At 34.8% G+C, this 17,355-nt stretch overlaps 2 protein-coding genes across 4 annotated transcripts in view; one reads left to right on the top strand and one right to left on the bottom strand.

The window, feature by feature from the left end:
- LOC125059161 (protein MTSS 2) overlaps positions 1 to 17,355 on the top strand; it is a 156,930-nt gene that overhangs the window by 132,451 nt on the left and 7,124 nt on the right. For 2 of the 3 annotated variants that reach the window (XM_047663448.1, XM_047663449.1), the window contains 8 exons: positions 778 to 875; positions 7,508 to 7,622; positions 8,667 to 8,852; positions 9,681 to 9,790; positions 10,402 to 10,492; positions 11,357 to 11,644; positions 12,353 to 12,475; positions 13,627 to 13,716. In XM_047663448.1, the coding sequence (XP_047519404.1) occupies positions 778 to 875; positions 7,508 to 7,622; positions 8,667 to 8,852; positions 9,681 to 9,790; positions 10,402 to 10,492; positions 11,357 to 11,644; positions 12,353 to 12,475; positions 13,627 to 13,716 (1,101 nt within the window). The remainder of the gene's footprint in view (positions 1 to 777; positions 876 to 7,507; positions 7,623 to 8,666; positions 8,853 to 9,680; positions 9,791 to 10,401; positions 10,493 to 11,356; positions 11,645 to 12,352; positions 12,476 to 13,626; positions 13,717 to 17,355) is intronic. The other variant, XM_047663450.1, reaches the window with a different exon arrangement.
- LOC125059168 lies at positions 1,328 to 4,978 on the bottom strand. The gene is made up of 5 exons (XM_047663456.1): positions 4,864 to 4,978; positions 4,463 to 4,495; positions 2,706 to 2,892; positions 1,954 to 2,093; positions 1,328 to 1,444 (listed from the first exon to the last, which is right to left on the bottom strand). The coding sequence occupies exons 1-5, from the start codon at positions 4,935 to 4,937 to the stop codon at positions 1,366 to 1,368; spliced, it is 513 nt and encodes a 170-aa protein (XP_047519412.1). The 5' UTR covers positions 4,938 to 4,978; the 3' UTR covers positions 1,328 to 1,365.

Raw genomic sequence — 17,355 nt, 5'->3', positions numbered from 1 at the left:
TTTGTCTGATTTTTTTTTATAATATTCCTTGAAGTACGAGGATGGTTCTTACGGAGAAAATTTAAAAAAAATTGAGTGAAAAAGTCTAAAAACAACACTTTTCTATATTCCCATACAAAATTCGTAATAATATTTAAAGGCAATTTGAACTTTAATACCATATCATAAAGTTCAAGTGTTAGTGGAGGGGTTCCGGGAAGGTACATTTTTATGTATTGACATAATGTATTTGTTGTATTATCAACTTTCTTTTTTTATCTTACTAGCTAGACCGGTGTCCCGAATAGCAGAATAAGTATTAAAAAAAATAAAGAATCGTCTGTTAGGCGGTACGATGTTCGCCAGGCCAGCTAGTTTCATATAAAGGAAGAATAACAAAGCCATTATTAATAAAAGATACCAGAGTTTTTTAAATAATTTTTTAAACATTGTTTATTTAATTAAATATATCTATAATAATTTATGTTATAATCTGAAGGTATACGATACATGGCTTAGTTAGTAAGTATATTTTTCCATTTAAATTCTGGTATTCTATGTAAGCAACAATAACTCAGTTTGTCAGTCACTGAATACAACCTAGGGTTGCTATCCTGTTTATCAAATTCAAATTGACGGTGTTGCCAAATAAAAACCATTTTCGTATATTTTCTTCTAATTTCAAGTTTTTTACAGGTTCTAAGTCTATTCTAAGGATCCTATATGGTTTTGAGATATATTCTAAATATTTAATATACCATAAGGTTAATTAAATAATTGATTTTTGATTATTTTTAGAAATGCCGCAAGCTCTGTACGTGAATATGTCAGAACTGGCAACAATGGCGGCGTCGCGGGCGCAACAACACAACACAGAATTTCCTCAACAAGAAAAGGTATTTTGCAATTATTTTGTTGTATATAGACAGGCATTTGTCCCATGTCCCACGATACGACAATAAGTATGTATGTCTTGTAAGGCAATGTAAACATCTAAACCAAGTTAACAGAATTTAAATAGATATATCGATTCAAATTCAAATGATTTTACTCTAAACATCGCAGGTATTATTGTTATTTTTTATTATAATTGTTTATCATATCCAAACTATATCTGCAAGTAGTCACGGTATTTTTTTGCATATTATATTCATTTCTTTGTACATAAATATATTTCTTTCGTACAGAAAACCAGCATGTCAAATTGATCAATAATGTCTGTCACAAAAGGCCAATCAAGTGATTTAAGAAAAAAGTTATGAAAAGACATGCAAAGATCTAAGGTTATTTCCCACAAAGCATCACGGGATTATTGCGTTTAATTACTTATTTAAATAAAACAAAACCATACATTAAAAACTTAGACTTTATTAAAATAAAGATTAATTAATTAATATCAAACACCCTCATGTTAGTAGTTCTGTCGATGTGGTACATGGGTTTTTCACGAATGGGCCGCGTGGAGCTGTAAAGAGAAAATGTAATAAATAAAAACACAAAATTCAAAGGAATCTTCATACTGATATCTCACCTATTCGGCCAGGCATGCCTACCCATCTTTCCTGTATTACAAAATTTTGTATTATTACTATTATATACGTTATAAAAAAACTGGAACTTTTACTGGTTAAACTATTCTCAATTTTAAAGTTAGCATCCTTAGAATTGGAATCCTTCAATAAGAGACTTTTTATTATTTATTTTTTCTATATACTTTTATTTCGAAAACATATATAGCCTAGGTTCCTCAGTGTAAGTCATAGTAATGGTAATTGATTTTTTAAATAGGTCCGTAATTTTTATTCGTTACAAACATGCAAAAAAATTTCATATTTAAAATCTTAAGACTTCGCAAAATGTTACTTGTCATATGCGACAATATCGGGATTAGTTTAATTTAATTTAGAATAATTAAAAGCGATATTTTTTCCGTCAAATTCTGTTTAATTGTATTCTATTACCTAAATTTCTTACATTTTATCCCAATGGAACTTAGAAGCAAGGGATTCCGAAAGTTGCCCCTCTTTCAATTGTTTCTTGACAACGCGCTCGACCAGTCGTAATGACGAGAACACGTTCTGTACACTAGATGGTTGGCGGTTTCTTGATGATACCTGTAATATCAATATTGGTTACCTTGGTGTGTATAACCTTTGTAGATTATGGTAGATATATCGCCATAATCACTCAACGTTTTACTAAAAGATCCAACATCCTATAAACCTCTTTATAATTACATCAAAAATACAATTCAAACAATTTAAATGACGAAATTTAGTGAAGTAAAATAAGAGTGCGGCGGCCACACGATGCGGTAATGGTGCGGTGCTGCGGCGCACCGCAATTACTTCGGGCTATAGGGTGCCACACGGGTGCTGTGTGGCAATATATTTTACAAGTATATTATTTTTTATATTAAAAATAATCAGTGGCGCTACAACATCTTTAGGGCCTCAGATTTCTAAATCTATTTCTTGATCATATTTAAATCTAATAGGCAAGTAGGTGATCAGCCTCCAGTGCCTAACACACGCCGTCGACTTTTTGGGTCTAAGACATATCGGTTTCCTCACGATGTTTTCCTTCACCTTTCGATCAAATGTGCACAGCCGGGGATCGATCCTACGACCTCAGGGATGAGAGACGCACGCTGAAGCCACTAGGCCAACACTGCTCAATAACTATAAATAATAATTAATATCTAAATGATATTGAAAATATCTCACCATAAACTCAACAGTCTCAAATAATTTATTCAATTCCTTCTGCTCGCGTACGTTGAGTGTAGTATTTGCGTCAAAAACCCCGCTATCGTTCAGTTTTTTAATTATAGTCTTGAGAGTGATAGGCGTATTTTGATCCAATATGGCGCCAGATTTGTATGCAGCCTTCGCATCTTCGGGTTCGTGGGGACTGTAACAGTTTGAATCTTTTATTGGAAGTATAGACGCTAACATCAAGATAATTTGTTGACAAATTTTATATAGAGGTATAATGTAAAAAGAAATAAATAATAGTTAAAAAAAAAACTAAAAAACACGCCAGCCTAAATTAGGAATTATTTTTCACTTTTTAGTTTGATGTGCTTTAAAAGCGTGTTTTTTAGTTTTTTTAAACTATTATTTATTGTTTATTTTTTAGTCAAAATTGAGTCCGAAGGAGTCGGTTACATACATACATACATACATACAGGTGAAGGTAATATAAAGCGTGTAGCAAAAAGAGACTCGATCATCACAATTGATATAGGTTCACGAAACATCGAGCTATGCCACAAATTTACGTTTATGTCTTATTAAATAAGTTTTTATTCATGTGGCCTCGCCTTAATAAAATAAAACTGTAATTACTAAACTTACACGCAAATCTAGCAAGGGGGCAATTTGTCTATCGAGGGGTTTTCTAAAAATTTCTTAAACGAAAAATCCGGGTCCAACCATTATGTACTTGGTTAATTTAATAAAAACTAATTTTATTAAATTAACCAAGTACATAATGAGTACTAGTATACATGATTCGATATTATTCATAGTTGTACCGGAGCCAATATGCCAAATAATATATGCGCGGAATTGGTTTCGTAATAAATTTACCATTATACAAGAGTATTATTATTATTATTATATGGAAATGTATTACCTACAGCTACGTGTATTGTTAAAGGTGATCGTAAAATATTTAGTATTCAAGTTTTGAATCACGGGCGTAAGAAAATTATATACGCGATTATATGAAATTACTAACGTGCTTAGAATTATTTAGAATCATGGTCAGACTTTGGGCTCTAAATGCGGTTTTTAGTGGCAATAATACCACATTTAGAGATTATATATAAAAACGTTACTGCTAATTTTAATGGTGCATATAAACACAAATTTGTGTATACTGTGTTCATAAAAATGCACATTTTGACTGTGTGACACAAACTCTGGCGCTTTTCCTGCCAATTAATCCGCCAATACCAATTTGGCGGATTAATATTTAGAGACTACTAGCAGACTCGGCCAAGCGTTGCTGTGGCTAAGGTTTTATAAGGTTCTATTGTACATAGTGGTAAACACTTCAAGGGAAACGGTAGGAGAACACCAGTCATGGGGACCACCATGCTTTTTGGTTGCTATTAAATTGTAGCTTAAGTGAAACGTTGGTACTTTCAACACAGCGCCGTCTGTTAGAATTGTCAATCAAATAATAAACAAATAATTTGCAATAAAATAAAATTGCGACTATAATTTGAGATTTAAACTACCCTATCTTTTAAGTTGGATCAAACTACACACGGTGTGCAAATTCGATTGAAATCGGTTTAGTAGTTTAGGAGTCCATAGCGGACAAACAACGTGACGTGATTTATATATATTAAGATTACTAAATTCTTTGAACCTAGAACTCTCGTTTGACTTGTGAATTAGTTATGAATGTGTATGAATGAAACAAACGAAGAATTTATAGCCAATGTTAAATCATATGCATAGTTTCTCACCATCCCGCTATCAGAAGTATGTTCGCAGTTAATCTGTAATGAAACGAATTTGTTATCGTAATAGGGTTTTCACAACATGAACTATGATTAATTTTTGTTTGTTATACATATATATATCTGTAGAAGAAATTAAGCGATCCGAAATTAATGTTATTTTGGTATTATATGTTCTCAAAATTTGGTAGTGTTGCAAATTATATAAATATTAATAAATACTACTCAGTGAATAATATGTGTTAGAAAAACCATTAAGATTTATATATTTTCATTATTATGCAATTAAAATAACAATTCAAAATGTTACTAACATTATTCTTATATTTATTTAAATTTTAGAAAACCTTTGGCTATATTAAACTTCTAATAAAAATAAATGTAAATTATATGTAAACAAAACTTACAATATATAAACAGTCAAAATCGATCCTGTCATAATTCGTTCGCAATGTACACAGTGCAAACCACTACTGACCATACTTCGATTACGATATATTGCGTTATATCAACCCATTGAATATAGTGGACTAATGTATTTTGATACTTGCAGCTATTTTAATAAGAGCATGATTAACATAAAACTTTGTAATAAATCTATGGGTCAAGGAACCTTATCGTTTATAATCTCTTTTAGACAACCCATATACAGTAATCCCAGTACCCATACAACGCGTTTTCGTATAACGCGATTTCCGTCCACCATATAACGCGGAGGTTTATCAAGTTATACATCTGTAGTGTGGAATTTAGAATGATTTGTCAAGTCCATATTTACTGTTTCAATGGAGTTGTTATAAAATTAAACTAACTTTATTCATTTTTTGATTCGTTCAAAAAAACGGAGAATACTCGTACAAAACGATTTCCTATAACATGGTCCGGGTTTACCGCGTTATAGGGGATTACTGTTTTATGAAAAATGAAAACGCACAAGTTTCAGACATTAAATATTGAATTTTTTATAAAAACTTATCGGCTTGTGAGCTATTAAGCAATATAAAACTAAGCGCCTTATAAGAAGTTATGTAAATACAATTGCGTAAATATGGCGTTGGCGTTATACGATTGAACGACTAAGCCAATTTAAAATACTAAGTAATAATGTAAAAATAGATAAAAAAATCCTTTTTATGCATCTTTTCTGTTGTTTCTTTCTCGTGGATTGTCCTTATTATCGAACCTATCAAAGGTGATTATTATGATCTGTGTCTGATTATGACTTTTGGGTCCATTTGGCTGCTGATTTTCCTTGACCGGTATTTTATTTTTTTCCGGCGTTAGGATACGCCTTCATCGCCCACTGGTGAAATAGCCTGTGACAGTGTCATGCCTAGTGGGAGTGCCATGCCTTCGGGCTCCAACCAAATGGGCAGGCACGACTGAGGCAGTACCACTGTCACTCCAAACCGGCTTGAAGTGTTGCAATAGGTTCGCCTTATTGTACTCGCGTTTCGTGCGGTGAGAGAGATTCCCGGAGTCCAAATAAGTAATATGACTTGGAGTACTTTCAAGTAAAGAGCGTACCAATTCTTAAAAGTCCGGCAACGCATTTGCAAGCCATCTGGCAATGTGATTGTCTATGGGCGGCGGTATCTCTTAACATCAAATGAGCCTCCTGCCCGTTTGCTACCTGTTATATAAAAATAAACAATCCACGCTTGAATCACTGGATTTATTTAAGCAAGTTACAATAATTACGTCTGATAATATATTGCATAACTTTCAAAGTATCAAAATATGTTATTCGCTGTATAGCATCGAAACTATCCAATGGAGAATGGAGTATTGTTCGCGATATTAATGAATGTATACTAAACATGTTAAACAATTATTGTATACAGGACACCTTAAAATAATTGCATGTGGTCACGCAAAATAAAATTTATTAATTATTATTGTAAATAATAATTGTCTGTATATCAAGATAAGAGGCCGTAGAAATTAATTAATTATTCAATTACAAATGTGTATGAATCATAAAATCTATCATTACTATAAAGATATCTACAATGCAAAGTCTTTGTGGTTAAGAACGCGTATTATTCCATAATACGTGATCCATGGTTCGATTCCTAATTAAAAATTGTGTCGTGCAAGACGGCGTTTATTTTTTTTAAAGAACAGGGGGCAAACGGACAGGAGGCTCACCTTATGTTAAGTGATACTGCCGCCCATGGACACTCAATGCTAGAGGGCTCGCGAGTGCGTTGCTGGCCTTTCAAGAATTGGTACGCTCTTTTCTTGAAGGACTCGAATTGGTTCGGAAATACTTCAGTGGGCAGCTGGTTCCACAAAATGGTGGTGCGCGGCAAAAACTCCCTTAAACGCTCAGTTGTAGAACGGCGGACGTCGAGGTGATACGGTTGGAATTTCGTATTTTGCCTCGACGTCTGACGATGAAACTCAGCTGCAGGTATTAATCCGAACAACTCCTCTGAACTCCTCTGAGACGCGTAGAAAAATCGGTTATATATAATACTAGCTGACCTGGCTAACTTCGTTCCGCCCTACAACCTTATAATATCGTTGTTACTTTAATGTAACTTATTTTAGGATTTCATTAATGTTAAGTATTACATTAATACAACTTTTTTGCAAATACAGAAATGTTTTATTGCTAGCCATTGCGAAAGAAGAATGGCAGTTTTACACATTTGGCATCTTCTCTCTAGCGTCAATATGGCGATACTTCATGTTAAGCACTTTCTGATATCCAACATCTTTTGATCAGGATCAAAGCATGGTTATGCATCTCCTCATTCAGCTCAAGATAGGAATTTCTTGAACTGACACGAATTCGACGTAAAATTATGCTTAGTTTTGTCAACAGATGGCACCATATGGTTTTTGCATTCGTAAAATTAATTAATTAATTTATTGTTATTCGATAACTTATCCGATATTTTATTGCTTATTCTGCTATTCGGGACGGAAACAAATCCAACAAATCAAAAACCATGGCAATCGGTCCAGCCGTTCTCGAGTTATAAGTGTTGTAACAAACACGACTTTCTTTTATATATATAGATTGTGTAAATGTAATTCCAGGTTTGTTCGGAATCCAGTGCCAGTGAGTCATCTCTGGAATCGTCGAGTGGGTACGGGAGTCAAGGTGCCTTCGCGGCGGAAGATCATGCTCATCACCAGCCATCTCACCCTGATGGTATACCTTTAACTTTAAGCCTGTTTTAAGCTAAATCTTACTAGTAGACCCAGTTTTAGTTTGAAATGTTTGAGTGTTCATTTATCATTTATTTTAATTTTGAGTGTTTCATTTATGTTAGCAATTCTGAGACTGAATAGCCTTAAATAAAAAAAATGGAGTATTACCGACGTTGAACTTGATTTATTTTAATTAATAGCTTGACTACACATTTTGATTATCACACACATTTGGGTGTTTGGCAAGCAAGCAAAGTTTATTACTACCTTTTTAGGCATGGGCCTCAGATTTCTGTATATGTTTCATGATCAATTGTCAATCTAATAGGCAAGTAGGTGGTCAGCCTCCTGTGTCTGACACGCGACTTTTTGGGTCTAAGGCAAGCCGGTTTCCTCACGATGTTTTCCTTCACCGTTTGAGCGAATGTTTGAAAGAAAGTACATTGGTGCACAGCTGGGGATCGAACCTTTAACCTCGGGGATGAGAGTCGCACGCTGAAGCCACTAGGCCAACGCTGCTCATGCTGATTTACTTATATGAGATTAATAAATGAGGCCCTTGTCCGCTATTTCCACCCACAAATTATCTTTTTCATTGCTGCAATTTACTAGTATAGTTGTTGAATTTCATAACCAGAACCAGAAAAATTATTCCCTTAATAAAAAAATAAAAAGTTGGAAAAATTTGCTTCGCACGCTGCAGCGTGCGACTCTCATACCTGAGATCGTAGGGTCGATCCTCGGCTGTGCACCAATGGACTTTCTTTCTATGTGCGCATTTAACATTTGCTCGAAGGGTGAAGTAAAACATCGTGAGAAAACCGACATGTCTTAGACCCAAAAAGTTGACGGCGTGTGTCAGGCACTGGAGGCTGATCTCCTACTTGCCTATTAGATTTAAAAATGATCATGAAACAGATTCAAAAATTTATAGTCAACATCTAAAGAGGTTGTAGCGCCACTGATTTATTTTTTTGAATTAAAAGGCTATTCAATCTCCCATAGCATGCTAATTTTGCTTTGCACGTATTATTTTGCGCATCAGTTGCGTCGGAGATAGTGACTTTGCGACGCGACGACAGCGTCGCGGCCGCTCGAGAGAGCTTCTCGATATCGCTGGGAAGTCTGGAAGAAGCGGTCAGGTCCTTGGATGAAGCCACCGAAACGCCTACTTTTGCGACTATAGGGAAGAAACCGGCCGTGCCTAAGCGTCGACCTGTTTCTATGAATGGTAAGTTATTGCTAGGAGATGATCGGAGCCTGGCGACGGTAAGATACTGTGGATAAAGTGCTATATTTTTGTTTGAAGTAGACTTTTGTAGCTAATAATCTTTATTAAGGTCCTTCAAAAAACCGGATTAATTAGTTCGTTAACGAATTAATAAACTTAAATGAAAAAGATTCGTATGTGTTTTGGCGTTAATTAGGGACTACCCATTACTTTTTTTATGTTTATAAAACGCGACCCAGCTCCCAATTCCATGTATACAGAACGTATTTTTAATTTTTACTTAGTGGCTTTAGTACCATAATTATAATGAACGACTCTCAGTACTACCGTAAGACAGGAATAAATGTTATATATTGCCATTGTTGTAGAATAGTGACGGATCTGACAAATTTCAAATATAATCAAAATCATATTAGTTTTTGTTATAACTATTTTAATTCATATTCTGTTATTATGAAAATTGGCATACAAGCAAACAAAAGGGTTTGTTTTGAAAGATTAAAAAATAAAAACATTAAATTACACAGTTTTCTAGAAAAATAACATGTTTCTATCAAATCCGTCACTTTACCGACTGATTAATTTGAAGTTTAAAACACATGGATTTTTTTATGTAGCCGTAATATTTTGTCAATGTAGTATCCAAATATGATAAAAAGTGGATTTTGTATTTTTTTCAAATCCGACATTGTTCTACGATATCGTCAATATGTAAACTAGTTTTGATACTATAATATAAATAGAAAAAATATTAGCTCGGCGGACTATAAAGTAATGAAATCATTAGTATTTTTAAAACTTTAAAATAATTGTTAAAATAAATTCCAGCCGCTCCAACGGTATGGTCCCGCCGTGGCTCATCAAGTTCCGTGGGCAAACCGCCTCCACCTGTCAGAAGATCTTCATCCATCTCAAGACCTCAGAGACCTTACGTTCAGGTAAGTCAGAGTAGACACACAGTTATACCGAAAGAGTTTCTTTTAAAATATTCTTGATTTAAAATTGAAATGGTTGCAAAGTCTTGAGTACACATATTGGTTTAAATTACAATTTTTTTACGTTAATAAGTCTTAATAATCTGTGGTTAAAAGATGGTGTTCTGTTTAACCAGCTTAAAGGAAGATACCTCACACGCTACATTATTGAGTAAATGATTATTTGCGTGAAACAATATAATTAATATTAATTTGATAACGTATTATATGATATGTATGATACAAATAATATAAGAATCGACCAATTCATATGACTAATAATGAAAAATGTAAAATTCTTTAAGACAAATTTGCGCGCCATTGTGTGTGACAGAATATGCGAACTTACGATTGTACCACCTTACACATTTCTGTACCATATTCTTGCAATAAAATATTTTTTTATTTTTTATTATTTATTATTACAAATTAATTGTCAATTTCATCTGAAATATACTACTTGTTAAAAAAATCCTGAGGTGAGATTCATTTAACGTATCTACCACAACCGCCACCGAACTTAACTCTGGTTTAGCTGAATAACTTTAACTAACCAATGTAACATTAACTTACAGAATGTTCAGAATCAAGTGAGCTCTAACGACGCGGATAACTTGCCTCCACCTCCGGCTTTCCTCTTGCAGCCTGATCATGACGCTAATACAGGTAAAATTCTATTTAAAAAATCACTCTCAACAGTAATGACGCACCTAATGTCTGTAAAATCTTCTTTTGCCTGGCGTTCAATATCGTATAGACAATATTTTTCTGATGATTATTGAAACAGAAAATGTTAATTATAAAAAATATAAATTTGTGCCGCTACAACCTTTTTAGGTCTGAGCCTCAGATTTCTGTATCTGTTGCATGATCATTTGTCAATCTAATAGGCAAGTAGATGATCAGCCTCCAATGTCTAACACACGCAAGCGTCTTTTTGTGTCTACGGCAAGCCGGTTTCCTTACAATGTTTTTCTTTACCATTCGAGCGAATGTTAAATGCGCACATATAAAGTCCATTGGTGCTAAGCTGGTGATCGAATTAACGTCCTCAGAGATGAGATAATTCGATCGCACGCTGAAACCACTAGGCCTCCATTGCTCACAAAAAAATTATAAAACTCATGAATATTCACATTTGTTTTTAAATAGTCTCGATAAATACCAATTATATTTAATTAATCGAAATAAGTCTATCCGTTTTAGACTACTAGTGCCAATTATAGACAGACTTTTTTTTTATGGCTCTGGCACGATTTGTGCATTAGCCAGCGTCAAGTATAGGATTTTTTATAATTCGTGCTTGTCTTTAGATATTCGACCGTGTCCTCCATGTACGGTTTAGGCACTCGCCCGGTACCGCACAACCCTCCCAAAGGCCGAGAACAAATTTAAATTAAATTAAAACTTGCCCTCGAACCGGGAATCGAACCCGGTACCCCTCATCTAGCTGCCACTTAATAAGACCGCTAGGCTATGAGGCCCCCTAAATACAGACTTGAGAAATATATATTCATAATTTTTTTTCAGCACATGCAGGCATAAATGTTGCAGAAACAGTGAAACAGTTGACGGAATTAAAACACATGCCGGCTTCGCCTGGCCTTTTGCGACGTACAATTAATCAAAATGTCCAAAACCAAAATTACGATAGCCAACTAAGCACGTTCCATCAAGCGAAGAACAATCTCAGTGGGAATTTGAACCCTATTTACGGGCAGACAGGGCACAGAATTGTGGAGTTCGAGAATTCTGTGTACGCCAGGAAGAATAGCTTGAATAGCTCGCATTCGGATTTATTTAGGGATGGACATACGGGTGAGTTTTAAGCTAATTTTAATTGTATACCGACTTAACAAGGGAGGTTTTTACCTATATAGTTATTGTTGGTATTGAATGTCTGCAAAATTTCGTTGGTGTTTGTCCAAAATTTTTTAGAAACCGAACATTTTGAGATGATTATTTTTCATCGAAATCGGTTTAATGGTTTTTGAGACGCGTTTCTGGAGGGGTTAATCTAAAATATAGATACTTAGGTACATAATAAATTTAATAAAAAATAATTGAGCAAGTACTGTCATTGAAACGATTACAGTTTATCATGTACTAAGCCATATAAATAATTTATTATAATTATAATATAAAAAATGTAAATATACAAATTAAATTAAAATAAGTTGATATAAATTTACAATATTTAACAAGTTATTCCATAGATTTAGTAGATGTTTCAAACTGTAAATCGTAAGTTAAATGCTATACAGAATTAACTTTTTGTATTAAAATTGCTAAGCGTTTGAATATTCGTACGTTTATTTACGTATACTGTACGTTTAGTTACGTATACTGTTGTTTGCATATAACTTGTTAGCTGTAGGATTACAAAATAAATAGATATATCCCGAAAACCTCACTTTTTTCGAAAATTCCTTTAAAATCTGCGCTAAAACACAATTAAATAGATCCACTTAATTGTAAATCTCTCTCTATCGTAAATTTAGATCACTATTGAATATAATATTCCAGGTAATATCTACGGTGAAATCAAAGAATCTCAAGCCTCAACTCCGTCGACGCCCAGCGTCGGAGAGAACTCCTTCACCAGCTTTGGGCCCAGGGTTCATAACGACTCGCATTATGGTCAGACAGGTATATATAGATAATCAATTAATCTTGAATTACGGTACAATTGACGAGCGATACGCATTAATGCGCATTTTATATATGAGATTTTTACTTAAATGTATTTATATTAAACATATTTATTTAATATTAATACAAATATTGAGTATTTACAATATTCTTAACCTTCATTATTATTATTTGTATAAAATATTATTAGTAAACACAAAATATTAGAACACGTAGGTACTTTAGACTTTCAAAATCTACTGAGGTTAGGTTAGTAACAAGTCCGTTCCGCACGAAGTCTCGAAATAAAAGTGAGTCAACGCCGGTATTGCTTCGCGTTATATAGGTTTCTGCTACAAGATGGCGTTAGTCCGCTAACAATATAATAATAATAATATAAAATTGACAGATTTAAATCAAAAGAAACTTAAAAAGTTTGGTCCTCGTGGCGGTGTAACTTTATGTAAAAAAATGTTTTTGGCCTTTATCGAAAAGTTAGCTATAATGTAATTTCGTATGATAAATAGCTGTTTATCAACCGAAAATGTCTCTGTCTCTCTCTCTTTCTACTATTTCATTCAAGTCTGTCGATGTCGATCAATTGGACCTTAAATTTATTCCTAAATTTCATTATACAAGATTTCATTATAAAATATGGCGAGGGGGTCGATGGTTGGCCATGCGTCATACTCGTGAACGGGTGCTACTTGTGGTGGTCGGACTTGAATTCGTGTTAGTTGTTTCAACTATGTATTTGCTTGTTGTTCCCACGAGAATGTAAGTACGTGCTCCTATTTCACCATGCCTCCTGCTGATAGAGAACAAATCTTTGTTTTTAATTTATTTTATTATTATTTATTACTTAAGATGTCATGTGGAACATGGTGTAATGGTTGCAGCTCCTTACAAACATTTTGTAAAACAAAAAATATGGCGATTAAAAAAGTGGCGGAGAGTTTATTGCCAGATCTTCTTTTCCGTTCTACGCCCTTGATTTGAGAACTGGTAGTAAATGTAAAATTAGAAGCATTTAATGTATATATTTATTTTTTGACGTTCATAAGTGTACATTGTGTTACCTACATGAATAAATGATTTTGACTTTTTGCAGTCTACTTTCAGCATATTTCAAATCAGAAATTCACAAGGAAATCTCGTGTTTGTTGCAGGTTTCAAGTTGAAGCAAGAAACTCGTTTTGGCGGCATTTACGCGCAGCCCGGGTCTACTCGCTCACACAGCGCAGACAGACACGCCGCTAGTGAGTACTTACATATATATCACATTTGATTTTGTTACAAAAAAATATATATATAGACTTGTGTACGGCGGTTGTTGGAGCCAAATAAATGAAACTCTGTGTTTGAAGCCGGGTGTTAACTGGCTTTAATCGATTATTACATGAGCTTATAACTAACATCCTCTCCCCCCTTGGATGTCTGGCTGACTAGACGTGTTTTACGGCTACACCTTATAAAATTATTTTAAAAATATTTTTAAATTTAATATATTCAAAAATAAGTGATTCGAGTACTAGGCGCACATAACTCCCGAGGATACTCAAGACAAGCTTCGTGCACTGCGAGGCGACTGACGGCTCTCCCACCAAGCTCGGAGGCCACTCAAGTAACGCAGCATAAGAGTGAGTGAGATAATTATATTTGGCGCATCTCGTCGTTACGCATCCCGCAATTCGAGTGGCTAATTAGCAGTAACGCCCACCTGCGTACGAGCAAGTTAAAGGAGGCGTGGCTAGTACTGGGCCCAATAGTGATTTATTAATTATACCATAAGATTAATAGTAAATCGCACATCACTTTAAGTGTTGTCGCCTTTATATTTTTGCACTGACACGGATAGCTTCTTCTGTTTGCGATCACAAAATGATTAGAAGTCCATGTAAACAAGATGTACAGTATGGCTCCGCTCCAAACTTAAACTTAAGTGATACTAGCACTATTGATGACAACATTACTCAACGTTCGAAGCGAAGGCGGTGCGAATGTGGTGGAGTTTCGGAAGAGTCAAAAATCGATAAATTCTTAAACACGATTAATATGTGGCGACAGGAAACTGATGAGAAATTGTCAGAAATAAAAACGTACGTGCAGGATGTTGTGCGACAAAACACAGAAATTCTGGCTTCGCAGAGTGAAACAGAAAAATCTATAGAATTTTTGTCGCAAAAGTATGATGACTTGCTGTTACAATTGAGTTCACATCAAAAACAAACACAATCTTTCCTTGAGCGTGTATCTAAGGTTGAAGACACAACAGAGGATATGGACCGTCGTTCTAGGCTGAGCTCCCTGGAAATTCGTAACATCCGGCTGGCAAACAGAACTCTGTCTCAGGATGAGCAGATATCTGTTGTCACTCGGCTTTTCAAGGAGATATCGGTGGAAGTCTCGTTGTCTGAGATATTTGATATCCGCCGTGTCCCGTCAAAGTCTGATAGTATCACTCTGGTATGCACCCTGAATTCAGTTATTACGAGGGGAAGAATTCTGAAGGCTTTCAAAGAACATAACAGAGGCAGTAACAAACTCAACTCCACCATCGTCGGTGGTCCGCAACATCCGATTTACATCGCCGAGCATCTGACGGCACAGGCACGCCGCCTATACTATCTAGCTCGAGAATACGCCAAGACGGAAAAATATAAGTATTGCTGGACTTCCGGAGGCCGAGTGCTGCTGAGGCAGGCAGACCACACCAAACTCATTGTTGTTACTAATGAAAGTCAGCTGGTTGGCCCCCAGCCAAAAAACTAGATCCTTGCGACGTATTTCCGTCTTTGTTTATGATTAGATTTAGTTTTTTAATTACTATGATATTAGTACTAGGTAAAATCATTGTTTGTAACTGTGCTATAGTGCCGACGCGCCTTTACATATGTATTATATTATATTTTATATTTCCTCATATAATATACCTATATAATTTAGCATTTCTGATAGTATTTGGTTCCTTAGGCTCAATTTTCAAATATTATACTAGAGTTGTTACTCACGTAATTAATTTCATACCTCTTTATTCACACACAAATATTGTAGACACTTTTTTCTTATACATAATCTATGACTATCTCACTGATATATACTATTTAAATTGTACTCTAATTCCAATGCGTGCATATATCCTTAAGTTTAGTAAACCTGTGCTTGCACTCATTGACCTTACACTGCTATTCCCATTTAATAACTGTATTGTGCTAGCAAATTGGTTACTTTTAGTTACTCAAGGCTTCAAAATTCGATCGTAATAATAGACAATTATTAAACAACATCGATAATCTATCGGTTGCTTCAAGCCATTGCTGTGATCCACATGAAGTCCGAAACTATTTACCTAAACATAATAAAGTCCTAAATATTATAACGCAAAATATTCGGAGCTTATCGGCAAATTTCGCGAACTTTGAAATTTTACTTACAAATTTTCATACTATCCCGGATATTATCATTCTCACTGAATGTTTTCTAGAAAGCAACCCGGTAATACCAACCATAAAAGGTTTCTCCAGCATCTCTTCCTGTAACCCAGTTAATAAAAATGACGGAGTCCTGGTTTACTATAAAAATTGTATTACAGGCATCTCAATTGAAGAACCCTCTGTAGCAGAAGCCAGCGTTCTCTTAATTAAACTTAATATTGATACTGCAATTTTAGGTATTTATCGACCAAGTGCTTTCAAAAATAAAACGAACTTTATTAACTCTCTAAATACCTTGCTAGAATCTCTTAAAAGTTTCAAAAATATAATAATCTTAGGTGACATAAATATTGATATTACTCCAGAGAATCTTAACCAAGAAGCTGAAGATTATCTCAACATGTTGGTTTACCATGGGCTTCTCCCAACTCATACCTTCCCTACTCGTTTTCCTTCTTCTACGTGTCTTGATCACGGTATTCTTAAATCACCTCTTACTGCTCTTACTCTTGTCATCAATTCTTCAATCACTGATCATAATTCAGTAGTAATGTCCTTAGATATAAAGAAACGCTACTCTGCTCCTACTCGATCTATCAAAAAAGTGGATCATGATAGCCTCTCACAGTCTCTCCTGAATACAGATTTTTCATCTGTTCTCAATAACACTGACTGTGAAGAAGCAACCAACAATTTGATAGAAATTCTTCAATCAGTTATCTCTATGCACACCTCCGTAATGACTCGCTCTCACCGCACTAAAATCATCAAGCCATGGATGACCCCAGGCTTACTTAAATGTATACGTAATAGAGATAGAATGCATTACAAACTAAAAAAGCAACCTGAAAATGATATTCTGCGTAAAACATACTACAGATACCGGAACTTCTGTAATAGTCTACTGAAGAAATTAAAAAAGAATTATGAAAAAGGTCTACTACTAAATGCAGGAACTAACACCAAAAAACTTTGGACAGCTATAAAAGACGTTAGTAATCTTAATAAAAAACATGATAGACCAAGTGACCTCCTAAAATGTAGAGCGAATCCAAAAGACTCAACAAACCATGTTAACTCTCACTTTGTGGGTATCGGAAAATCGCTTGCCTTAAATATACAATCCAATCATCAACACGACTCTCCACCTCCATTACGGCCAAATCCTCCTTTTCCTCTCCAATCATTCGTCATGCTCGACACTTCTATTGAAGAAGTCGAAATCACTATAAATTCCTTGAAAGAAAGCTGTGCTGCAGGTTGGGACTACATCACGTCTGCCATACTTAAACGCAACCTTAAAACATTAGCTACACCAATCGCCCATGTATGTAACTTAAGTATGCGTACGGGAATCTTCCCATCCGCTTTTAAAAAGGCAATAGTGCATCCCATTTTCAAATCCGGCAACCGTGGCAGTGTCGACAACTATCGCCCCATCTCTATTCTGTCAGCACTGTCCAA

The sequence above is a fragment of the Pieris napi genome, chromosome 19 (assembly GCF_905475465.1).
Source record: "Pieris napi chromosome 19, ilPieNapi1.2, whole genome shotgun sequence".
NCBI classification, from domain to species: domain Eukaryota; kingdom Metazoa; phylum Arthropoda; class Insecta; order Lepidoptera; family Pieridae; genus Pieris; species Pieris napi.
The sequence above is the reverse complement of the archived record's forward strand: the minus strand, read 5'-3'. Positions and strand labels throughout refer to the sequence as shown.